At 44.9% G+C, this 25134-nt stretch overlaps 4 protein-coding genes across 4 annotated transcripts; 3 read left to right on the top strand and 1 right to left on the bottom strand.

Annotated features, from left to right (window-relative positions):
• Nucleotides 1-67: 67 nt before the first annotated feature.
• Nucleotides 68-7449, top strand: fam199x (family with sequence similarity 199, X-linked). Its single transcript, XM_070836586.1, has 8 exons — nucleotides 68-135; nucleotides 1748-1926; nucleotides 2587-2806; nucleotides 3013-3171; nucleotides 3723-3884; nucleotides 4156-4339; nucleotides 4505-4608; nucleotides 4918-7449. The coding sequence occupies exons 2-8, from the start codon at nucleotides 1760-1762 to the stop codon at nucleotides 5089-5091; spliced, it is 1170 nt and encodes a 389-aa protein (XP_070692687.1). The 5' UTR covers nucleotides 68-135; nucleotides 1748-1759; the 3' UTR covers nucleotides 5092-7449.
• Nucleotides 7450-8421: 972 nt separating this feature from the next.
• smim19 (small integral membrane protein 19) lies at nucleotides 8422-10689 on the top strand. The gene is made up of 3 exons (XM_070837173.1): nucleotides 8422-8670; nucleotides 9038-9162; nucleotides 9459-10689. The coding sequence occupies exons 1-3, from the start codon at nucleotides 8552-8554 to the stop codon at nucleotides 9512-9514; spliced, it is 300 nt and encodes a 99-aa protein (XP_070693274.1). The 5' UTR covers nucleotides 8422-8551; the 3' UTR covers nucleotides 9515-10689.
• Nucleotides 10690-10703: 14 nt separating this feature from the next.
• Nucleotides 10704-19340, bottom strand: pld7 (phospholipase D family, member 7). The gene is made up of 12 exons (XM_070837171.1): nucleotides 19151-19340; nucleotides 18535-18639; nucleotides 15318-16292; nucleotides 14951-15138; nucleotides 14485-14665; nucleotides 14263-14377; nucleotides 13880-14007; nucleotides 13010-13213; nucleotides 12668-12807; nucleotides 12419-12584; nucleotides 12216-12315; nucleotides 10704-12124 (listed from the first exon to the last, which is right to left on the bottom strand). The coding sequence occupies exons 1-12, from the start codon at nucleotides 19268-19270 to the stop codon at nucleotides 11922-11924; spliced, it is 2625 nt and encodes an 874-aa protein (XP_070693272.1). The 5' UTR covers nucleotides 19271-19340; the 3' UTR covers nucleotides 10704-11921.
• Nucleotides 19341-19592: 252 nt separating this feature from the next.
• Nucleotides 19593-24631, top strand: gpr137 (G protein-coupled receptor 137). The gene is made up of 8 exons (XM_070837172.1): nucleotides 19593-19684; nucleotides 20705-21175; nucleotides 21412-21461; nucleotides 21550-21790; nucleotides 22254-22403; nucleotides 22510-22635; nucleotides 22729-22844; nucleotides 23624-24631. The coding sequence occupies exons 2-8, from the start codon at nucleotides 20795-20797 to the stop codon at nucleotides 23718-23720; spliced, it is 1161 nt and encodes a 386-aa protein (XP_070693273.1). The 5' UTR covers nucleotides 19593-19684; nucleotides 20705-20794; the 3' UTR covers nucleotides 23721-24631.
• Nucleotides 24632-25134: the final 503 nt, after the last annotated feature.

The raw sequence follows: 25134 nt of genomic DNA, 5'->3' as shown, positions 1-25134 counted from the left end.
ACAGCTTCCGCCTTCGGGTCACATGACGCTCGCCGCGCTCCCGAGAGTCTCGCGACGTCGACTTAGATCATCTTTGGAAAAGAAAGGATTTGCAAATGGAGGTGGCAGAAATGGTCATTATTTGAACGACAAAAGGTTGGTGTTTTAATGTAGACAGCATCTTAATTACAACTTTGACATGTGTATAAGCCGCTCGGGCTTGTTTCTGTGGGGGAAGGGTTTGTTTGGTGTCGTTTTTGGCGTAGAAAACGCTACGTGTACATTTAGAGCATTAGCAACCAGCTAACGATGTTAGCTTGTGTTGTGGTCCAGTCACAGGATGTTCGCGTCTACCAAAGACGATAACGTTTAATATAAAGTGGGGAATGCTGAACTCTCCTCCTGCCGTGCATTTTCGGTATGTTTACAGTGAAGCTTCTCAGTTAGTTGTCAATAAAAACAACATTGGAGCTGGATGCCAAACGTGGATGACATCTAGTGTCAACAGTTAACATTAGCCGAACAGACTTTAGTTGGTAAAAGAAAATATTATGAGTAGCTAGCTTAACCAACTTTGGATATTCCGTCTCTTATGTTACCAAAAAGACCCAAGGACAGCATGAGTCAAATGTAAGCCCGAGTGACTTAATGTTCCTACCTGCTGTGAATTAGTTGGAAATAAGCTTTGCTATGTGAACGATTTTTGTCTCATCTTTTCTCCAGCTGGTTTTTATTTACAGCAAAGACCAAAAGATGGTGACAGCTTTGTACTATCAAGATGAGTCCATTGAAGTCCTTTTATGTTTAGATTTAACTAAATTCCACTTCATAATATCTGTAAATTAAACAAAAAACATTTGTAAGTAACCCAAAATGATCATCAACTGAGTTATGCAGGAAATATTCACAGCCACCACACGAACACAAGGTACAATGTCACATTGAATACATCTAGTCTGCACAGAACTACCATTTTCTGAATTATAATAAATCTCAGCAAATGTAACCAAATCAAGAACAGAAGAATAAACATCTTTATTGTGTTTTCTTTTACAACAAACAGACAGGGAGACAAAGGCAACAACAACGGCAAACAAATGCAATCGAACAGCCAAACACAAAGCATGGCACCCAACATGTAAACACATATACTTACACTATACATATTACATGCTAGAGAGAGAAAGAAAGGGAAAAAATAAATAAAACACAGCCCAGACGTCAGATCAGTTCATCATTCCTTCCATCGTTTTGTGTGTCATTGTGCTCCTAGTAGCCTAGTAGGTTTGTTTTTTGTGAAATAGCTCATCTTTTCAAGAGCAAAGTGAGAAGTCAGTCTACTGGGAAGCTCCACAGATTAATTGTTTGTTTCTTCCACGAGCAGGCGACGCACCATTCAGCTTCCAAAAACAAACACTGAGCAGGGACCTTACATTGTTTGAAGTGACAAAATCATTTGGGTAGAAATTAAAAATGTATAATTTAGCAGGAACCAAACAGATGTAAGCAGTAAAAAGAAAATTCTCTTATTTACAAAAATTGCGAGCACTGTCTATAATTTGTCTGAATATTTCCAACATTTCCTTTACCAAAATTAAATAACAATAAAATGAAAACCTTCACAACCCAGAGCAGTTAATGTATACTACCTTTGTAAAGATGTGTGTGTGTCAGATGTGTTCATTCAGTCTGGTGGTAGTTTTTTAGACTGTGGCTGTATTGGTTCCCTGTGATGTTTGCCTTATGCTTTCCTCTGTTTCTGTGCCAGGTTCATTTGGCCATGTCTGAATCTCTCTATGAGAAGTTTTTGGCGCCGGAGGAGCCGTTCCCTCTCCTCTCCCAAAGAGCCAATCTCAGTGATGTGGGAACCCTGGACGTCAGTGACTTTGGCTGTCAACTCTCATCTTGTCACAGAACAGATCCTCTGCACCGCTTCCACAGTAACAGGCAAGTAGGGAGGGACAGTGGGTTTGTGTGTGTGTTTTCACACGTGCAAGTTAGCTGCCTGTGAGGGAAACTGACTTTCAGAATGTAATTTAAATTCATTTGTGAAAAAAGGGCATGATTGTTTTGGAAATTGATTTAACATATCCACCATCGTGGCAGAGCGTCTTAGGGCACAAAGGCTGCACCGACCACCTACTGTTGCTGGATGTGCCATCGCTAATGACAGTCACTAATGACAAATGTTGCAGTCTGTTAACAACAGACACACCACGTTGGTATGTTTGAATTGTCTCAAATCCAAATCTATAACACAAGGCTAGAAATGTTCATGTTTTGCAAAAGAAACACAGATGTCCAAAACCTCCTCCATACTTTTGGCCAGTTTAAAAATGGTAGCGAACAGATTATAACCTATAACTGTGCATAATGTTTGTATTGTTACAAGGCGATGGCACTGAAGACTGTTTGTCTACATGTTGTTCTCAGCTCTTGCCTCTATATTTTTCTATATTCCTTGTTGAACTCAGCTGATATTTGTATTTACACAGTTGAAATGTACATCCATGTATGCACACAGCGTTTTCTTAGGAAAACGATCCAAACAATTTCCAGAAGTTACTCATAAAATGTACTTTGACGTCCACTCATTTTTCTCCGCAGGTGGAACCTTACTTCCTGTGGGACCAGTGTTGCCAGCTCAGAGTGCAGCGAGGAGCTCTTCTCCTCCGTGTCTGTGGGGGACCAGGATGACTGCTACTCCCTTCTGGACGACCAGGAACTAACATCTCTGGACCTGTTTCCAGAGGGCAGTGTTTGCAGTGACGTCTCCTCATCCATCAGCACCTACTGGGACTGGTCCGACAGCGAGTTTGAGTGGCAGGTTGGTTGTTAGCTGGCCTGTTATGTTACTAATCAGATAAATACCTGCCGATTGTAATTGAGGAGCTGAAGGACAGAAGCTGTGAGAACTGGAGGATGTGGTGTTGTAGTGATTAACAAGCTAGTTTGCCCATTCCAAACGATCTGTCTCCTTTGTTGTTTTTCTCTGCTCCTCATTGTTTGTCTGTCTTACTGCTGTCCTCACAGTTGCCAGGAAGCGACATTGCCAGTGGCAGCGATGTCCTCTCTGACATCATCCCGAGTGTGCCAAGTTCACCCTGTCTGTTTTCCAAGAGGAAGCCTAAGCCCCACCCTCATCGCAACTTGGATGAGTTGCCATGGAGCGCCATGACCAACGATGAGCAAGTAAACAAAGCCACCACACCGCTCTGATTAATATTTTAAATTAGCAACCTCTCTGTGCTGTCAGAGTGTTAGAATTATTATATAGAGTTAATTAGAATAGCAACAGTACCACTGACAAGCTTGCTGACTCAGCTACTAGTTAATGGTTTTTGTGTCCAGCAGTATAATGGCATCGTGCTTACAAGCTAACATCTTACTAGGGAAGTCATTTTTCCTATCTGTACACCTGCACATAAACTCTGAGAAACAGAAACATTGTGAATAATTTCTGGAAACTTTCTACCAGTCGGGATTATTAGCAAGTTGCATCATTTACATTAAACTGTATTGTAGGTAGTAATGTCCTGAGCTCACCTAGAGGCTTGAGCCTGTATCAGCAATGTAAAGCAGCAGCCATGTCCAGTCCACTGCATGTTTGTCTCAATGACCCCAGCAGTCAAAATACCCCATTACGCACAGTGTAAAACTTCGTATCCACTTTAAGTCCTCAGCATAGGCAGAGAGGCCTGGACAGGAGAAACAAACGTACGTTTCTGTGCTTGGACTTCCAGGTGGAGTACATTGAGTACCTGAGTCGCAAGGTCAGCACAGAGATGGGCCTGAGAGAGCAGCTGGACATCATCAAGATCATCGACCCCTGTGCTCAGATCTCTCCCACCGACAGCGAGTTCATCATAGAGCTCAACTGTCTGACTGACGAGAAACTCAAACAGGTGGGCAACAAGCCGGTTTTCTAAACTTCCAATTTGTGTGAAACTGTATGTGATATAACATCAGCTGTTCCACCTGCATGTCCATTATCGTGGAGCATGGAGTTTGAAGGACATACTGAGTTGCCTTTGTGATTCAGTTGTTAGTTGGTTGTTGTGTATTGTAGAGAATCACTCATAGCTAACACATCAGTAAACTGGGACCAGAAAGACGGTAACCCAGAGTCATGCAGTCTGTGAAAAGTACATTTTTTGACCTTTGTGACGTCATCAGGTGCGTAACTACATCAGAGAGCACAGCCCCAGGCAGCGGGCCAGCAGCACCAGAGAGGGCTGGAAGAGGAGCAGCCACAGCAGCGCCAGCACCGGCGGCGTCAGTGGAGCCAGCAGCAGTAACGCCAGCATGGTCAGCTCCGCCAGCTCCTCCACCGGCTCCACAGCCTCCAACTCCGTAGCAGGTAAGAGGCGACCTGGCTGGTGAGCAGTTCAGTTGCAGTAATGATGCCACCGCCAAAGGAGGCTGCAGTGGAGACATTGTAACTTGAAGTTCAATTTTCAGCTCAGTTTCAATCATTTTTCTGTCTTCCTGGTTGTAACACTGTTCAAACTTTATTGTGTTCCAGGTGGGACAGCATCAGCCTGTAGTGGAAGCAGTGTTGCCAACATTAGCAGAGCTCACAGCGACGGCAACCTTTCCAGTGCTGCAGAACGCATACGAGACTCTAAAGTAAGAACCATGAATGTGTATGTATGTGTGACAACAGAGGATGTTATTATGGCTCTAGACATACACCATTCAATTTTCATCACACACAGGAAAGACTCTCGAATGGGCGACAGGTATTTTTAGCAGGCTGACCTTTAACCTTTTAACCTCTTTAGGGTACATACGGGTATGTTGTCTTCACTGTGACTAATCCATTCTACTTCATATTAATATGCATTATGTTACAATACCTGAGCCCTTCTTTTACCTTGGTCCTCCTCTAGCTATCATCTCTCTCACCTCTCTCCTTTTTGCCACGCTGTCTTTCAGAAACGCTCCAAGCAGCGGAAGCTTCAGCAGAAAGCCCTCCGGAAGCGGCAGCTCAAAGAGCAGCGTCAGGCCCGCAAGGAGCGCCTGAGCGGACTGTTTCTGAACGAGGAGGTGCTGTCGCTGCGGGTGACGGAGGAGGACGACCACGGCGACGACCTGGACATACTGATGTGACACCAGTGATTCAATCAGTGCTCCCTCTACGCCTGCTCTGCCACCACCCAGCCACTACCATAGAGCTCATAGACCACGCCTATCCAGATCACTGCATGCATCAGCTTTGAGTAGGCAAACATGATATCTGATAGGCAGCGATCGCTTCTAGTAGCCTCCAACAAATCTTGTCATATTGCTTGTTCATACTAGTGTAGTGCCGCTAGTGTTAAAACTGAATTACCACTAAGCTAGCTACAGCAATAATGCTAAAATACTGCTAACGCTTTGATTCGATACTGACCCCAGTCCAGCCTGCTTCTGGCTTCTAGAGGCTCACATGCATAAACACTACTAATAACGCAGTAAACAAGAGGATCGCTTATAGATGCTGTAACGGCGTATACCCACTGCTACTAACACAGCCACCTCCGGCAGAAGGACAGATCAGGCTAGAAGAGCAGAGTTTGGCCTCATTATACAGACGCTGCCCCGTGACAAGCCAGGTGATGGAAACAAGTTAATTTCTTATAACATACAAGAGGAACTACATGGAAGTTGGCAGTATTTAGGGCAGTTTGAGTTTAGTTAGTCTAGTTTTCCTTCATCTATCTACACATCCATCCATACTCTACAGGGCTGTACCTGCACAGGCCAAACTCTGTTCATCTGCAGCTCTAGTTTAAACTGCTGCAGGTAATGTTACAGCATGACTGTATCACTGTCAGTTTCAGCGTGACCGTCGATTTGCAGTCATAGAGACACATCTGGGGAAAACGACACAAAATCTTCAGATTGAAACGTCACATCAATGAACAGTTTCTCTAAACGGTGAACGTCAGAAGCCAAATTCAGAGCCGAAGATAAATTACAGGGGAAAATAACTGCGAAGTTCATCCTCCAAAACTAACCGATACATCAGAAGGGGTCCGAGGGTCCTGATGTGGAGAGGACGTGCGCTGGTCTGTCTTTCTATCTGCTGAGTGTCGTGGACCCATTTCACCCCCAAGGCTTAGAGGGAGCACTGAAACCGTGCATGTTTAAATCGCACCCACACCGAGTCCCCGTGTGGTCCAACAACTAACAACTCGCGTCATTATTTGCGTACACCTGTTTAAAAAATAGCCTATGTGTTGTAAATATATGAGAAATAACAGCATATTTACTGCTTGTTTTCAGGTTTTCCTTGGTGATGAAGGTTTGATATTAAGTTTTTTTCCCTCTGTGTGTGTATACTATGACAAGGTAGTGAACTCCTTGGTTATCATAGCTTCAATGCTGTAAATTGCCACCGGTTCTCTGCTATATTTTAAGTCTTCTTTTCAAGCGTACGGCAGTTCTGTCACAAGTACTTGAGTTTGGTCGTTGTCTCAGACGTCTGTTGGACTCTTTGTTTCTCTGCAGCACTCCTACTGTGTATTTTGTCTGAGACGGACCTAAAGAATCAGATTCTCCATCATTTACACTTTTCAATGACTTGACCTCCATGATAAGTTTGAAGCCATTGAGCGCTGGTGAAGTGTCACTAGAAGTTTTAACAGATCACGTCGTGTCTGTCCATGTACTGTACGGCTGGCTTCTTAAGCACACGCATCTGACGTGGAGCCATTAACTCAGCCCTCAGAAGTGTGTCCACTCCGCTCTCTTACAGTATTTACAATCTGACACCTCAGAAACGGCTTTTTGTGGATGTGAAGCTACCACGTCGTCATGTTTGCTAGAAGTAGCAACCTGAGATATCGTTTGTTTTGTCTTTTTATTTTCCCGTCTACCTTGTATAAGAAACCCTTTTCCCACTGCTCCTCAGATGTAACGTTACAAACCACTGCAGTTATCGGCGTTAAAGCCGGCTGTCATTTCTAATACTGTGTGTGTACCGAGCCTCGGCTCTGTCTCTGTCTCATGTATAAAGTTATTAATTACAGCAATTATGTTAAATGCAGCTTTATGTATTCTGTAGTTCTGAATTAGTAAAACTCTATTTTGAAAAATAAGAGAATTTTGAGAAAAAAAATTAAAAATAATCCAGTGTGATGCAACAAATTTATTTGTGTATATAAGGTATCATGTAATTGCTGAAAATGACTGAACTGATTAAATATGGATTAAAAGGTTTTGGTGTAAACTGAACTTTTTGTGTGGGAATAGGCCGTCAGTGTCATTGTTAGGATTAACAGGACGTTGGAACCCTCAGCTACAGTGTTTTTACATGTATTCGGTCCTCACAGACCACCGTGGAGCAGCGTTCCCTGCAGACACTCTGTTATCTCTGGCTGAAGTGGACTGAACTCCACAGATGCCGTGTGGCTGCTTCAGGCTGGGCTGTGTGGTTCGGATTCACCGTTAACTTGACAAATAAACTCACATTGTTGCATCCTATCGCTCCTGTCTGTGATGGTGTGTTATTCTGTCTCATTTACAAGAACATAACACAGTGAGCCCAGAGCCTTTGGGGGTCTGTTGCTCAGCAACCAGTAACAGACAAGTCAAAGGGCTGACCAGGGCTGAAGACTCCTGTTAGAAATCACAGGCCACATGGATCAGTACACACTGCTCATCACTGTAGTCACTGCCTCTCTCAGATGGGCCTAACTAGTGTTTACAGGCCTTCATTTAACAGTCACACACACACACACACACACACTGGTATTACCTTGGTTACTGTGTAGCCTAGTATTAAATATGTATTATAAATTAATAGCATAAAACTATGAAAATAACTGACAAATAAATGCTACATTATAAGATTTTGCATAGCAGCCATTTAATGCTCAAATGATGTACTAAGTGTAACATGAAAGAAGCAAATGTTACATCCAGACATGTTGTATGTGTAGTGTTTCTGTGCGTGTTTGTTGTATTTTCACGTTATTATCGCAGTGCTACCGGGGCAGACTGCTCCCCCAGTCTGCCCCGGCCTTCAACAGAGCCTCTGGAGGGACTTTTTAAGTCTCTAGATCTCTTCCTCCTTGGATGGTGTGTCCTAACACCTCACACGCAGCCTTTTTAAGTGGCAGTGCTACAATGTAAAAATACTCCATTAAGGAGTTGGGATCATCAGAATGTAGTGAGTCAGAAGCAGCAGACTTGTGTGAGGCCTAATTAAATCGTGATAACTTGAGATAATCAGCATTAAAAATAGCTGCAAACAAGGCTGTTCCTGCCTCCATCGTTCTTGGATTTGCTGATATTTGACAACAGAATGCTTCCTCTGCTTTAGCAGAGTAAAGGAAGACTGTTCAGGAGCTTTGCAGAAGCTCAAATTCAGGCCTGTAGGGGGCAGCAACGCGCCTCTGAGCGTGTCGGCTCACCGGAAACAGAAAAGGAGACGACGAAGAAGAAAAAGGCGGATGTAGTCTTGTGTTTACAACGGCCAGGTTTGTCGCTGCAGACACTAAGCTAAGAAATTGGTTTTTTAGCAGCAACTGTCTTCGCATTCACATGTTTAGCCGCAGAGTTTGAGCGCAGTGGTCCTATTTCAATGGGTGCTCACGAGCCCGAGTCCATCGACTACTCGGTGCACGAAGCCTGGAATGAGGCCACCAATGTCTACCTGCTGGTTATCCTGGTCAGCTTCGGCCTGCTGATGTACGCCAGAAAGTAAGGACAGTTTACACTGGCAGTCAACTCTTCACTCCATCACTTAGCTTGAGAATAGATAGAGGTACAGCACGGGCGTGTGGCTCAGTCGAATTAAATTCACTAAATTCAAATTCACGCCGAACTCCATTGGTAAATCGTGTATGTTAATGTTTCATTTGTTACAGAGAAATGGGCGCACCCTATGTGGCATTATTCTATTAGTAAAACTGTTTTTAGGGTCATCTGGTAGATTCGGCATTCATATAATCCTTCAAATGTAATGTATTTCAACATGATGACAATTTTTAATTCTTAGTGTAAACTTCAGATAAATGTGCTCTGGTTGTCTCCCTTTTAAATCTCTCTCTGTTTACGTATAACTTAGAAATAAGAGGAAGATCATGCGTATCTTCACTCTGCCCCCCACCGTCGGCAGCAGCCCGGAGCCCAACTTCTATGACAGCCTGCAGAAGGTCCGCCTGCGGCAGCAGCTGGAGATGTACTCCCTGGGTGAGCCTCAGTGGAGCTCTGGATCTGGGCTGCTTCACAATACACAGACACTCACAATGTTTTGGTTCACACACGTATGGTGATATGGTCATTGTATAGCTTCCCCAATTCAGAGACTTTAAAAATCTGTCCTTCATCCTCTTGAGAAAAGGGATATAATAGCTCATGTAAACACCTCATAACTGACAAGTGCTTTCCATGTTTTTGATCGGATGGCCTAGACCTTGACCGGGCTAAAGAGGCAGCTGTGTTTCATGTGGACATTATGGGTGTGTCTCTTCTGTCTTGTCTTTCAGCCAGGAAGTTTGAGCAGCAGGGCCAGACAGAGAGCGTGCAGCTCTCCATGGAATGAGAGCAGGAAGGGACTCGTCCTCTTCTGTCAGATCCCACACTCCTGCGTCCTCTAGCTGTCTGTACGTGGGTAGAGAGGGACTCGGACGGCTGCTACGATGAGAGATCGTTCAGAAGACGCTACTCCTATCCTGGTTGTTTCTTTTTTTGGCTCAAAGTGAGAATCATCTTCTTTCACCTTCTGTCATCTCTTCTTCGTCTGTTATGCATGGAGTAGATCCGGCTGGAGGGGCGGCGAGGCCGACAGCTCGGGGGAGGGTGGCGTCTTGCAGGGCTGCTGTGTGGCTTCCAGCAGTGACTCTAACTTGGTTTGAGCAATGATACACCTGTAACTGCAGCAGATGTCACTGAGATACTGTCAGTATGGAGTGAGATTTAAAAAATGAAGAATTTCTTGCACATACGACACGATCCTTAAAATTTAATAGAAGCTGTTAGTTGGTTTCCATTAGTTTTTTTTAATTGTTTGTTCAGTGTTTTGTGTCAGCTGGGCATTAAATTAAAATTCTTAAATGTGAAAATAAAGGCACGTGAACCTAAAGTAACTGAGTTAGCAAATGTCTTGATTATCATATCTGGGTTAACTTAAAAGTATAATTATGCTTCATCTTTATTTGACTTTGTGGCACAAAAAATGTAATCTCACTTCATATTGTAGTTCTAGTTCTAAATGGGGACGTAGTTTCTGTAAAACACACGATGCTGTTGAACCTGCCACACTAGCAGCATGGCTGCAGATATGGTAATATCTATCTGAAAGACTGAAGTAATTAAACTGCTGAATGGCCGTCATGTTTTGCTCAGACACTTCTATCCGGTTGAGATGATCTGTAAAAAATCTTCACCACCAACTGGTCAAAAAGTCTTTCCTCGCTCAAAAGTGAGTTTTGCTTACGGTTACTTCACTGAAATGTTCAAGTGTATCTGTACAGAATGTTGTTTGTGCAGTTTGACCTAAAAAAAAAGGTTTTCACATTTCACCTTCGTCTGCTGGCATGGGAAACGTTTTTCTGTGTTCACGTTAGATCTCAGTGAAGTAAGAGACAGTGTGTGTCCAGCTGTTAAACTTTAGTAATAAATGTATTTGTATATTCATAGATTATGGATTTTTTTTGATGACAGAATAGCTGTAATTTTGAAAGTTTCTAAGTAACTTGTGTTCAAATAAAAAAATCATGTCGCACACAAAATGATTATTCCAAGCAGAGTATTTTTATTTGTCTTAAAACATGTCCGGACAGTTTGGTTTATGACATTGCCATCAGCCTCAGCTGTACTTTATGTAGTGCTAGTGCTGCATGCTAACAAGCTAAACTGAGATGGTGAACATGGTAAATAGTATACCTGCTAAACATTAGCATGTCAGCATGTGGCTCAAAGCACCAATGTGTCCAAGAACAGGCTCACAGAGCTGCTGCCGTGGCTTTTTTTTTGAGTACCATAAACAAAATCCTGCTCACCATTGTACTTGTGCCACTTCAGAGACAGAGATCTTAAAACCTGCACAATTACATCAAAACTGCGTGGCCAGATACCAGGAGAGGTGAGAAAGAAAAGGTTTGGTAATTAGGTTGAGCCGACAAAGCTTAAAACAATTATCAATACTTCATGAGTGGAGCAGTGTCTCCCTCCCTTCATAGTAAGATCACACCCCAGGGAGCAGGTTTTATTATTACAGTACAACATCCAGTAACCTGCTCTAGTAGTCAGGGACTGACAGAAGTGATCCCTGCTTCACCCAAAGCTGGGAGGGTGAACAGTGTGAAGAGTGTCCACTGGTAATAGAAAGGATCTCAAACACAACAGATAACCTGATGGGAAACAGCACAGGCATTTCCAGTATTTAATACAGTAAAATGTTTTTTCCCCCCCGAATGCAGGACAAACAAGAACTCTCTTACTTTAGCGAGTTATTTTCTGTAGTGATGCACATTCAAACTGGATTTCTCTGTGAGCCAGCGGTCAGTTATGAGTGGAAAAGTGGTAGCATTTAGTAGAATCTTGTACTGTTGGACAGACGTTAACAGCTGACAGCGTCTGGCGTGTAAACAAGGCAGCGGTGGAGGCGCAATCTTTGGAAATATTTGACTTCCTGCATAACACTAGTAAAGCTGAGCACCAAGAAAATATACAAAACGCTCCAGGCATAAAACAAATTGTACAAAGCGAGTTCCCTTACGCCTCAACTCATGTAAGACGACTGTCAGAGCAACCAAGAGTATAAAAAATAACACGTTTTGAAACCAAATATAAAAACGCAATTATGTACAAAAGAAAAGGCAGCCAGTCGGCAATAAAATTAATTCACCGAGTTCAGCAAGCGGATTCCGCATGAAATAAGGTTCAAGTGGCAGGAGCAAGCAAAATGCTCATCTACAATGCAATCGGCTTTATTGAGCGACTAACCCTCAGTGTGGGCCACGAGGGCAGACATCCACGGCGTCCAGAGGGAGAGCGCCGGCGTACTCAGACGTCCAGTCTCTGAGGAAGAGCTCCTTTGCTTGGCTCTGCAGAGTCTCTTGGCCTTTTTTAACCTCCGAGCCGGTCTGGTTCACCACCAAGCCCACCCCAGCTGTCTGGGTGAAGTAGTTCTCCGACCAGTTGGACGTCCCTGTGAGCGCAGACAGTCATAGAACCTAATAAGACTCACATCTAAACTATGTTGGTGAGATTTCACGTGGTAATAAGAGGTGATACCGTACCTATATAGACCACTCTGTCTGTAACCATGTACTTGGCATGATTGACTCGTGCAAAGGGGATCTTCATCTGCTGCGCTGTTGAAGGCACTCTAAAGATTTTCTGCACAGAAACAAAAGAACAACAGGAGTTTAGGATGTATCAGCAGTCTGATAAGGTTACTGTGTCTTAGTCACTGTGCAGGAATTAGAATCTCTTGACGTACTATGCTAATGTCACAGTCCAGTGGGGGCCTGTTGAGCACCAGCAGGGACTGCAGGAAGGTGAACATGGAGGCGCGCGAGTGCTTCCAGCAGCTGACCAGGAGTCTAACCTGGACCTCTCTGGTGCATGCTGCGGCACGCAGGGCCGAGTCGATGGCGGGCCAGAACCTGAGGGAGACCGACACTCAGTTTGAGCACTTCAGAGGAGTTTATTAAGGACTGTGACGGTGTGCGAGCTGAGTGGTCATCACCTGAGTGGCTCTGTGAACTCAGACAGAGGAAGGTAGTCCATGACGGAGATGTAAATGAATTTGTGGGCGTCGTCAATGACGGACAGGATGGTGGCGAGGTCGTCAGAGCGGCCGCGGGCTGAGATCTGAGGGGGGGCGCTCTGCAGGAAACAGATGTAACACAGGAGGTAGGAATCATGGGAGAGGAAGAGAGGAAGTGGACTCTCCGTCTCTGTCTAGTGGTTTTGATACATCTTGTATAAAAACACTGGTATGACCCTTTAAATACACACAATTTTAAAAGCCACATTTTTGGAGCACTCCTCTTAAAAGGAAGCTTACAGGAAGTAGCTTTGAACTCACAGACAGGTAGACTTGAGCGGGCACGCCATTGAACTTCAGGCGCATGGGATTCTGGGAGCTGGACAGGGCCGAGAGGCGAGCGGGCCAGTACAGTGGAAGGGAGCCGTTATTCGCGCCGCCGATGGTCCAGTAGGTCCCGAAGATCCGAAAGGCGTCCTGAGCCAGGCAGCTGCAGTCCTCCACTGACAGGCCGACCTCCTTCACCTTGATTCAACGGAGGACACGGGACGCATTAATCCTGTCACAGCCACGACGGCAACGACTGTGGCGGTGGGATCGTTTGGGGCCTGTTGCAGCAGATTTAATGACTCATCTGAGTGAATTTCCTGAGTATAACCTGGACCCCTGTCTGATCTGGGAGCAGCACCAATGTGTTGCACTATTAAGGCCCTGATTATTTTACTTACTATATACAGCAGATCGGGACAATGCATCGTGTCGATTTATCCAACATTGCTTGAATGCATTTGAACATTGTTTTTATTGAGTAAAAGTGAAGGCAAATTTTCAACCACTGATAATAAGCTACTTTAAGGTGAAACTAGTCTACAGTATAAATCTTTGCTTTGCTTCTATTGTACACATCAGTAACAGCTGGGGACTCTGACGTCTAGACATTAAAATCACTCCCTGGAGTTTGTTTACTTCAAAAGTCTGCTACACTGAGTGGTTTCACCATCAGTCTGAGGCTAATCTAAACACTGCTGTGTCACTGTAGCCCACTTAGTTTCACTTATGTCTTCAAACAGGCTGAGACATCACTCCTAAAACCTGCTGCGCAGTAATGTAATCTCTGAGCGGACAGCAATGAGTGTCCTTCTGGCTCATGCGAAGGGCGATGTGGGGGGCAGACACATCTCTCTGTTTTACCTGACTTAGAGAGCGCCAGTCCATGTTAGCACTACCCAGGTAGAAGTGCTTCTGATCCACCACCCACAGCTTGGTGTGGACGATGCCTCCAGTCACGGCCTTGAGGTCCACCTCTCGGACTTCTGCACCTGAAAATCAACAACACAAAATCACACAGGATGAGAAATCACTGCCGAGTTATAAGATTCCACCAAAGAATCTCAAAAGAATGTTTTTCCACTTAGTTTGAAAAACCGACTAATTGGTTAATGCTTCATGGCAAAATTCAACCAGGGAAATACCAAAATTAATGTGGAACGATGCCGATGCTGGTCCTGCCTAGTCCGGCTTTAATTTACAGCGCACACAACAGATGCGCTCCACGCTGACAGGTGTTGACGTACCTACTGCAGCCAATTCTCCTGTATCCCGAATTGAGGTCTGGGGGGCGTTGACGGCAATCTGGAGTTTAACACCTTTGGATTCAAGCCGTTTAAGCTGCTCAAAGACCATTCTTCCCTGCAAAACATGTGGAGACAATATCACAGACGGTAGAGGTTCAGAGGATTCAGGTCTCATGACTTGACATGCTGCATCATGAGCCCAGGGCGTGCTGCTGAACTGACCTGAGCGTCAGAGGAGCCTGCCGACTCCACATCGCTGGCTCGTAGAGTGAAGTAGAAAGCCGCGATGTGGACCGAGCTGTTGGCCTCATCCAGCAGGTGTAACCAGCTGTCTGAGATGCTCCGTCTGGACGAGGGAGAGGACTGGTAGAGACCCTCTGGGATGCTCTCCACCAGATGCACTCTGAAAAGGGAGAGGAGAACTAAAGCCACAGCCACTTAGACACCAAACAAGCTCCAGCCATCGTCTCAGATTAGAGGGGCTAAAATTCGACTGCATTATAATGATTTAGCAGAGCTTGCATGACATTTCTTTAGCTGCTCATATGTCGGCTTCAAAAAAAGCAAAGTCGGCATAAAGTTTAGTGCACTCATGCTCAGCTAACTCTGTAAATAAATGTGAAAAAAGAACCGCTCAAAGAAGCAAAAACTGAACGCAGGGATCAACACTTGGTTGACAAGTTCTTACCGACAATCAGTGCTGCACGGCTCGTGCACCAAGCCGAAGCCCTCCAGGAAGTGCAGTTCCAGATGAGCTGTGAGCTGAGCCACAGACACAGGAAGCCCGTAGTGCCAAACATGCTGGCCAAACCCCCCGAGAAGCAGCAAGATGGTGGGCAGGAGGCAGAAGAGGGTAAAACTGGAGTATCTGGAGCTCTAGAAAGGGAGAGAGGTACAGTTTTAACTTATGAACAAATGCGATTGTGGCTTTGACAAGATTGTGTTGCATACCAGAACTGTTAGTGCAATTCCTTTATATGACTCTGTTGTGACCGCCAAGAAAACAGTATGACGGGTATAAGAGGAATCTGTCAGGCAAGCAGAACAGAACTCACCTCAGCTGACTTGGTTGATGTCGCTGTAGGAATCTTCTCCGGTACTACAGTAGAGGCTGACTCGTCAACATCGGCTCTTTGCTTTGCAAGTTTTGAAGAATCCAACTGGCCGACAGGTGGTTCATGGTGCTCCTCTGATTCATAGCTCTCGGACATTTCACCTGCCAAGTCATCCTCACCGTCGACGTCTGACGAAGATCTGCTGTCCTTTATTTCAAGCGCGTTCATTGGCGCCGTCTCCCACGGTGGCTCTTCGTCCATAATGGCCTCCTCTTGGCTGACCTCGGTTATGTGGAGGATCTCTGCGGACTCTGACTTTTCAGTATCTCCAGAGGCGGTGAGGGGGATTCTGCTTTTAGCCTCAACGTTGCTCTTCTCCTCTGTGTGTTCCTGAGGCTTTTGCACGATGGATCCCTCATGTGGAAGGTGAGACATGGGGCCGTCCGGGAGGGTGTCCGCTTCCATTTCAAACCTTTTGCTCTTGTCTTGCTCGGGAAAATGTCGCGCTGATGCTTGTTCTGGTCTGAGGGCGGGCCTGGGGCTTACAGTCATAGGAGGGCACTGCACTGACTCAGACAGTCCCCAGCTCTTGGGTGCAGTAATTAGGAAACTATGGGCTGTTGCAGTAGTTTGCTCTGTGCCGATGAACGGAGGTGGGGCGTCAAAGCCGATTTTGGGGGTGCGGATCGATGGCAGGGGCAGCGCTGTTTCTCTGACATCGGGCGGCTTGGACTTCAAAACCCCAACACTTCCACTTCCTGCTTTCTCAGGAGGCTCAACCACGTGCACAGGGGTGTCTTTTTTGGGAAGCTCCGTGCTCTGGCTGACCGCTGTAGGCCGTTTTTGGAAGGTAGGGATTCGGGAGACGGCTTTCCCACCTTTGCGGTTCATGTCGTCTTTCTCCTCAAGCTCTTTTGTTGCAGCCTTGTCGTCGGGCTGGAGGCGGTCCAGCACAACGCTACAATGCTTCAGTTCCTGAGGAAGACACAGCTTTTTTTAAACCCAGTGACTCTGAAAAGCTACACGACAACACCTTCGGTTGCACATTACACCTGAAACACCTTTAAAAAGCTAAAAGTTAAACATCAACAAACAATTTTAAAGTCAATATCCTGCAATCATTTGTTCCTTGTCTTGATACTATGACACTGTGTCATCTTTACCTTGAGAGGCCTCTGCAGCAATGCAATGGCTAGAATAGCCACACCTTTTCAAAGTGGCTCTCCTGTCTGTCAGCATGCCCGCCACAGGCTGTTTAAAATGTGTCAGTATTTGTTTATTACCATGACATGACCGTTACCATGGCTACAGTGTCATTCCAAAATACTAATTTTCATAAATACACTGATATTCCATGGCAACCACCAGGGAGTGGCCAGTCTACTGGTCACATATCTGGGGATGCTGCATTGCTTTTACAACAGGACGTAGTGTCGTCCTCTCATAAACAATGAATGAACATGTCCAAACAGTGTGCAATATATTTATATTGTATATGAATGCAGCTAAATGTCTATCACTAGTTTCAATAAGCAATTCGTTCCCTTTTTTCTCCAATATTAGTAGCTGTTTTGTATTTAACTGTCTAATGACATAGGCTTTTTTCACAGACAACATTGTTGTTATGGTACAGTAGGAAAACCCCAGGGTGTCAAAAAATAAATAAAATTAAAGTGGCTGGGAATCGAGCCATCATTAATTGCTGACTGGTTTCAGGGTATTGGTATTTTGCATGCTGGCTCACTGTCACACTGTCTCGACTTACTGGCACACTTGAATAGAAAAGAGTCATCGTTAATGCTATTAGTAACTCCTGTGCTTTTCCTACTGATCCCGATACATCAGCAATGAGCTACGATCAGCTGATGTCAATCTGGCTGTGAAAAACTACATTTGATCAAACAGCCGTTTTCTCTCTTACAGTCATATTTGGTAACAAAGGTTTATTGTCCAGCTGAAACATGATATGTAAATAATAACCAAACGTAAGCGATTCTTGAGGTTTCCATCGTGTGACAATGATAAATGATTGACTTTTAGCTCTAGCTCTTGTGGGGAATTTTAATACTACTTATAAAAAGGCCAAATATACAATACTGTGTGCCTTAAATTTGTACTAACAACACTATATGTAAAACTAATTACAGAGCACTGGATTTGAATTAGCAATAATAACTGTATGACTAACATTATATTAATAATAAACTGTATGCACTGTTTTTAATCTGCAGGGAGAGACATATTAATGCAATGCACCGCCACAGGGAAGAGCCATACCCCAAAGTTGATAAAGAGGGGAACAAGCACTGGCCCCAGGTTCTGAAGGGGCAGACACATGATGATTAAGTGGGATGTTTATGGCAAGAAAGCACAAGCACGCTTACATGCACTACTACACACCTCATAAACTACATTTCACACCCAGTACTGGGAGCTCCAAGGATGAGGTTGGTGGGAGGCCGTCATTGTAACAGCAGGATGAGATAACTGCAGGGGAGGGATGCTCTCAGAAAGACTCCATTTTAAGATGCACACACAGGATAGGGAAAGGTCACCAGGGAGGATACTTTGTTTACAGGTGCGGCTGCTGGATGGAAGGTCGTGATGCCAAGAGGCTGGGACCAGCCTGTGCACCAACGAAGGGAGGGCCAAGTCTAAATCGCGGTTACTCCCCAACTAGCCGACCAATCAAAAATAATTGGATTCTTGGTGGAATGTATATACTGTTACTGCATATGTGCTTCGGGGCTCACTCTGGGACCTGTTGGCTACAGACTAACAGCTTGCTGACTGTGGTTTTCAGAGCTCAGACTGAGTCCTTGGCCAAGCTCAATACTTATTCACACAGAAAATAAAACACCTTAAATGAGAGAAGTTGCCTGTCCTTCATCGAAAAAAACGAACACGCAACACTCTCCTGCTTATGTGTAAATAAGTAGCTCATAGCCTTAATTTATAAAGCAGCTTTACTTCTCTTCAAGCAGGCTAAAGGAGATTAAGACACTTCCGCAGCAGCCTGAGAGCATTTCCTGGTGATGATTACTGGCTGCTGCACACAGTATTATTTCTCTCACCACATGACTGTGTAAAAAAAACACGCTTGTGCCACACCCAGACATCCCAGACAGCAGTGATCTAGTTCAGGCCAATACAAACTATCATACACCCAGAGGTGTGTGTCTCTCTGTGTGTGTGTGTGTGTGTGTGCGGATGATACCGTTACGTCAGCCTCCTCAGCAGCTTCCTCCTCCAGCTCCGGGGGGCTCTCGTGGGTCTCCATCACTGCACTCTGGACGGACTCAGAGTCTGACTCATCTGACTCCTGGCAGGGCAACACAGCACAGAACGTTTTCACTCACTCACAGATTGTATGGAGGAAACAGCACCGTTATAAAGCCTCTTTTACCGACACAACGCACGCCTTACAGACAGAAATACCAGCTCTACCATATTCTCCACCGTGCTAATGGTAAAAGTCAAGACAATATAATGTCAAGATAACCGTTTTATCGGCTCATTAACACAGAAAAACTCACCATGATGCTGTGACGTTAACTTGCCAGGTAGTAGTCAAGTTTTAGCTGGGCAGCTTAGCTCCTCACAGTTATGCTAGCCGGCTAAGCGAATATCACCTTCTAAAGTTGTCCTGGCAGTAAATGTACGGCCGTTTGAGGCAGGCTGGTGTCTTTACAACCCTTCTGTGAGTCTTTCTCTCCGGTTAGCCAGCTAACGTCGTCGCCGTCGACGCTAACGAGCCAGCTACGTGGCCGCCAGTGAAGTATTCAGCAGCGGAGGAAGAGGAGGCGGAAAAGCTGAGTAATAGAAAAACCCACCTCGTTCACGGTCCTCCCGTGCAGGCGGGCCGACCTCCTCCTTGGTGCCGGGTCACCTAACTCGTCCTCGCTCGCCTGGCTGTGGTGGATGGATTTCCGGGACCGCAGGACCATCGGCATCTTGGAGCACTTTAATAATGCAGCACCTTCCTCACACGAGATTAACGGACGGGACGGAGCGTAAAGAGCGGTCACTTTGGTTCAGCGGTGAGAGACCGCTGGCTGCATCTGTTAGCAGACGGCTAATGGTAAACAAGACTCGCATCGAACAGCTGCTAGATATCTGAAAACAGCATCCTACGTGGCCTGTAAACAACCTGAACGTGTATTCTGGATCGATGCGCCTTCCGCGATAAGACAAGTAAACAATAAATTGAAGAAACCGCGATTTCCTGTCATCTCTGATTGGCGGTTGGAATCAAAACGCTGGCTCCGCCCCCAGACGTTACGTAGGTCACGCCACACGGACACAACAAGGATTACAGTCGGCTGCTGCGTCAGATACCCCGAAACCCGGCGTTCACTTCAAATAAGGTCTGTTATTACCGTCCAGTTATCACCGACAGCGTAAACATGTCATGGTTTTGTGAGCAAGGCAACGCGAAAGTGAGCGACGGAGCGTGTTAGCTGACATTCAGTGTAGCCAAGAGAGCTGAGGCTAGTTTCAGTTAGCTTAGCCGTTCCTGAACGCCTCTGGTTGTTTATGTTCCAAAGACTGAGTACAGACATGCAGCTAGCGGGGTCACCGAGGCTCAAAGGTCACTGAGGAATACCCAGCAGACACACGAACAATCTACAATATGTTACAGTCACATACTTCTATCAATGTGACACAGCTGACGTTTGAAATGTTGATGCTTCTGTCGAAACCGAATCCAGTAGCTCGCACAGCTTTATGGGTATTTCATCCACATACAGTAAAGTAGACAGTAGAGAGCAGCAGGGCCCGCAGCACCTTCAGTCAGTGTGAACAGGAGGATAATAAATACTAAATACTATAATAAAAATATGTGAATGACATGGATCTGTGCGAATAAGCAGAAAGTGCAACATAGATATGTACTTGGATCAATCAGCCACAATACACGTGTGTTTTTTTTAAATAAGAGTTTATTTAACATTCACTGATCAATAAACTGTGGTGGGACAGCCAGCCACCATAATGTGACTGATGTATTGTTATATAATTAGGTCACCCTGTCTGTAGTTTTAATCAATGTAAAGGTTGACACAGATGAGGAATGCATGTATAACATAATACTTATATCATGGAGATTTCTCCTTGAATTGGCTCTGAAGTACTGAAGAATGCTCCTGTAAGTGGAAGTTAGTGTTGTGTGAAGACGAGCAGCCAGACGGCTCCACACGGGATGATCCAGATCCAGATCCAGATCCAAAGCCACACTATGAGCAGATTTCACAGCCAATATTTAATCATGATGATGCAAAAATTAAAAAAAAAAAAATTGTTTGCAGATTAATATGGTCCTGTGGTGCATATATACTGTCCAACCATACTAGTGCTATCATTTTTTATTGTATTTCTGCCCTCAGGCGTTCCATGTAAACCCCTCAGGCTGAGAGGAGAAGGTCTGGCAGTTTCTCTGTGATGATGGACAGTTAGTCAGTCCGGCTAGTGCTCCAATGGAAGCTCCGGTCACGGCTGCCCCTCCCTCCAACTCCTCCACCCTGCCTCCCCCGGTGCCCCTGCTCCCGGCCGTCGCTCCCTCGGTCCAGCTTGGCTTCACTATCCTGTACACGGCTCTGTACGCCGGACTGTTCCTGGTGGTGTACGTCCAGCTCTGGCTTCTCTACCTCTACAGACACAAAAGATGGAGCTACCAGAGTGTCTTTCTGTTCCTCTGCCTGCTCTGGGCTGCCCTCCGCACCACCCTGTTCTCCTTTTACTTTCGGAACGCTGTGGAGGCCAACCACCTACCTGTTGCAGTCTACTGGCTGCTGTACTGCTTCCCTGTCTGTCTGCAGTTCTTCACTCTCAGCCTTATTAACCTGTATTTCACTCAGGTAAGACTGGGGGGAACGGGACAGGGGTTATTCTCTAGGTTAGGGTACACCTGCTGCTTGAAAGGTTTTAGAGTATCAAGGTCTTTATGTAATCTTTGAGCAGGGGAATTCCTTTGTCTGCCAAACGGCTACTAAAGTTAGTGATAGCATTAGAGACCTTTCTTTTACTTTCAGTTTCATTCTTAATGCCTGATGTTTGTGTTTACCCTGTTGCTTATTCCTCTCTTGTACCATAGGTGCTTCTCAAAGTGAGAGAGACTTATAGCTCAGACGTGGACAGAGGACTGTAAGTTCCACTTTTCAGTAAAGACTAAGAAAAAAGCCGTATATGTCCGGATTAAGTCCCTGAAACACTTCTTCTTCTTCTTCTTCAGGTGGCTGGCGCGGTGCACGTATGGTGCACTGAGTGCCGTCTTCCTCTCCGTCAACGTGGTTTGTGCCGCCCTTGCAGACAGAGGTGCTGGAAGTGGGTCAGAGGAGCGGACCTGGAATCTGGTCCTAGTGCGAGTTCTAGTCAATGACTCGCTCTTCATCCTGGATGCGGTGTTACTGGCCGCCTTGCTCTTGCTCCTGACCAGATACTCGCGCTCCACCAGCCCCTACCTGATGAGCAAGGTGTGCTAAGCATCATTCATGGGAGTCCCAGTCCAATGACCTGACGTAGCAGTGATTTTACTTTGAGTAAAATATGAAGTTAAAGGGGCACTCCAGCAGTTTGACACGTCAAGATTAGCTCTCTCCACACGATTAGTCCTGTGAAAACAGTTGTATGATGTCCTCTGTGGCTTTGAAGGAGCTTTGTCAAGTCTCAGAAAATTAACCCAATGACATCACTATGACATCGTCAGGGTTATCTGAGCCTGAGCTCGGAGATCCATCATTTTTTCACCCATACTTGAGGCTAAAAGTCAGAGTATCTCAGCATCTGCTTCATCTATTTTACCATTCTTGTATTAATGCAACTCATGTGAGCCACTCAGATTTAGAGAAGTTGAATACAAATCAGTGGAGTACTACTCTACTGTAGTTGGTACTGACTACTGTAGTTGGTACTGACTATGCCTTTTCTCCCTGACAGGGGACCACAGTGTGCCGCACAGCAGCACTGGGAGCAGCAGTGATCTTCTTGTTTGCCAGTCGAGGCTGCTACAACCTGGCTGTCCTCATCCTTTCTCAGAGCCACCGCGTGGAGTCGTTCAACTTTGACTGGTACAACGTCTCTGACCAGGTAATCATTAACCAGTGTCTGAGTGGGAGCCAGTGTGACGTACTGCTCAGCCTGTGAGGAACAGCTGTCAATATTTAGATGTCTGTCTGTCTGTGTGTGTGTGTAGGCTGACCTGCGAAATGAACTGGGCGACAGGGGCTACTTGGCCTTTGGCACAATCCTCTTCATTTGGGAGCTGCTTCCAACCGGTCTGCTCATCCTCATCTTCAGAGTTCGCCGGCCTGCACAAGAGGTAGATAGTACACCTGACAGAAACCCGGCACACGATCTGTATTGCTGAAGCTCGGAAGTCATTTCAAGCCGTGTTTTGTCTGGATTCTCACAGAGCAGCAGCATGGCTGTTCACAATAGGGTCCTACCTCGTCCATACTTCTTTGATGACCCTCAGGGCAGCGATGAGGATGCACCCATTCCGTGGGCACGGAGTTCAAATCGGCACAGGTACCGTCATTAAAACCACGATCAAACCATGATCAGTCAGTTGAATCAGTTTTAAGAGGCTGCTTTTCTTTATTTCTAAATACCATTTTGTCAAAAGACTGTCTCTTAGAGCTGAAACTGGCATGTTTAAATGAGCTGGCCTGTGCCAGCAGCTGAGAACGGGTGGTAATGTAATCTTTTAAGACAATTGTTCCAAATCAAAGCACGTCCACTAAAAGTACTTGTTTTTGCCACTGACAGGCTCAGATTTTTAGTGTCTTTATGGAAAGGATCCCGTTTGTTTAACCAGAATCAGCCGTTACATCGCTTGGTTTAAATCTACCAAATTCCATTGAAAAAAACAGTAATTTTACAAGGTAGTTGCTGATCAGTTAGTTTGTGTGTGTTATTGTGTGACTTTGGTGTTTTAAAGAAGCAGTTCAGATCCAGAACAAGCACACAAACCGAGCGATGTGGAGGTAGATCGGTCACTCCTATGTTCTGTGAGGAAAATGTAAAGGTTTTGTCTGTGGAGGGTTTGAGTAGAGCGATATAATGTCTGTTAGTTGTTAGTAAGAAAAAGGGTCTTCCAGGTTTATCTCTGTAGGGATCCGTTCCATAATATTATCACACACTCTTGACAATCTGAGCCTGTCAGTGGCAAAAATAATTTTGTAGTATATAAAAGTACTTTGTGGTGCACTGTTGCCGTTTTGTGAGGTGAAACCGTGTCAGAATCCTCAAACGCTGCACAGCAGGCACGGCTGTCATCTGTTGCTCTTCTTCTCGCTCCGTTTCAGCTGGTACGGATCAGAGACGGCTCCTCTCCTGTTTGCCAGCAATCCTCCAGACCAAAGCCACCAGCACCACTCGTTCTACTCCACCCCCCAGAACTGAGCTCGACTGCTCGCTGGCTTTCATGTCAAAGACAAACCACACAGTCACCAGCCAGCAGTTTTTGCACTGAACACCTCAGGACATCACCACCAAACAGTGAAAATGCACCTTGTAGTTTTTATAACATAGAATCTATTTAAATGTTTCTTAGCTCAAAGGGAACAAACTTGGGGAAAGCCCTGACAGATGTGAAGGGCCAAACATTGTGCTCTGCGACCTCCTTGTAAAGGTTAAGCTGAGATGCAGTCGCATAGTGATAAATGAGTCATTCTCCCATTGTTGATTAAACATGGCAAGCCCTAAAAATGGCACATTTAGCTTCGTTAGCATTCCTGAATACATGAATACTCGTGATGTAATGTAGCTCATAAGCTGACAGCATGTGATAACCCCCTGGTAACAGCCTCTGATGATACCTGTGCACAGTTAGTGAAGAAGGTAACTCTCACACCACTTCTGGAGCGTAGGAAACTGACCAAAAAGCAAACGTAGACGTTTGGTGCACTGTTTCTTTTAGACCAGACATGTCTTTTGACACCTTTTTAAGAAATAATTCCATCGTAATCAGCAGGCTGGCTGCAGGTATTCACATTGCTGAGTTCTTCTTCTCTGTTTTTGAATGTTTCCTTTAGCGCCAGTGTCTCCTGGTCTTTTGGTTTTTATGTCACTTTTTGAGTTTTTATCATTTTACAATCTGAAGTTGATTTTTATTCTCATTCCCTTCCTGTATAATTGTAATTTGATTGAAGTTTAACTTATTTTATAACCACGGTTCCACCTTTAATTGCAACTACAAAATCTCCCGCATGTCTTCGCTGCAATGAGGCTTCCTCATAGCGACTCTGACTTCACCACATCACTGATATTTACAACGTAAACAACCAGCCAATAAAAAAAAACCTTGTAATGAGCTTGTTCAGCCTGTTGCTATGTGCAAAAGCTATGTGAGGAAAAGAGATCCATGTGTTTTATGTGGAGTTATTAAACCATTCACTATGAAGAATGTGTACATAGTTAATGCCAACCATTTTCCAAGGCACACCAGTGTTTTAGATTTTTAAATGTTCGATCCATTGGTAAACATCAAGTCTGCTTTTGTCTTTGTTATAATTGAATGATTAAACACAATTTAAAGGACTCTTTCAGCTGCACTACTGGATGGCTTATTTTCGAGGTCTGTGAGTTTCACATCATTTCCAAGGAGGTGTCTCGATGAGAATGATGTAATTTGGTGCCAATTATATGGAAAACATATTGGATTGGTAGACACAGGTCAGCTGGACATAAAACAAACTACATTTGAAAATGTAGAAAAGAAAAGAAAATATAATCCTAAAATCAATAAATCCATAAATTAATATTGAATGAAAATTTATTTGGATCTAAATAGAGTTTTTCTTTCAGGGAAATTCCT

The sequence above is a fragment of the Pempheris klunzingeri genome, chromosome 9 (genome assembly GCF_042242105.1).
Source record: "Pempheris klunzingeri isolate RE-2024b chromosome 9, fPemKlu1.hap1, whole genome shotgun sequence".
NCBI lineage: Eukaryota > Metazoa > Chordata > Actinopteri > Acropomatiformes > Pempheridae > Pempheris > Pempheris klunzingeri.
Note: the sequence above shows the minus strand (reverse complement) of the source record. Positions and strands in the feature narration are given on the sequence as shown.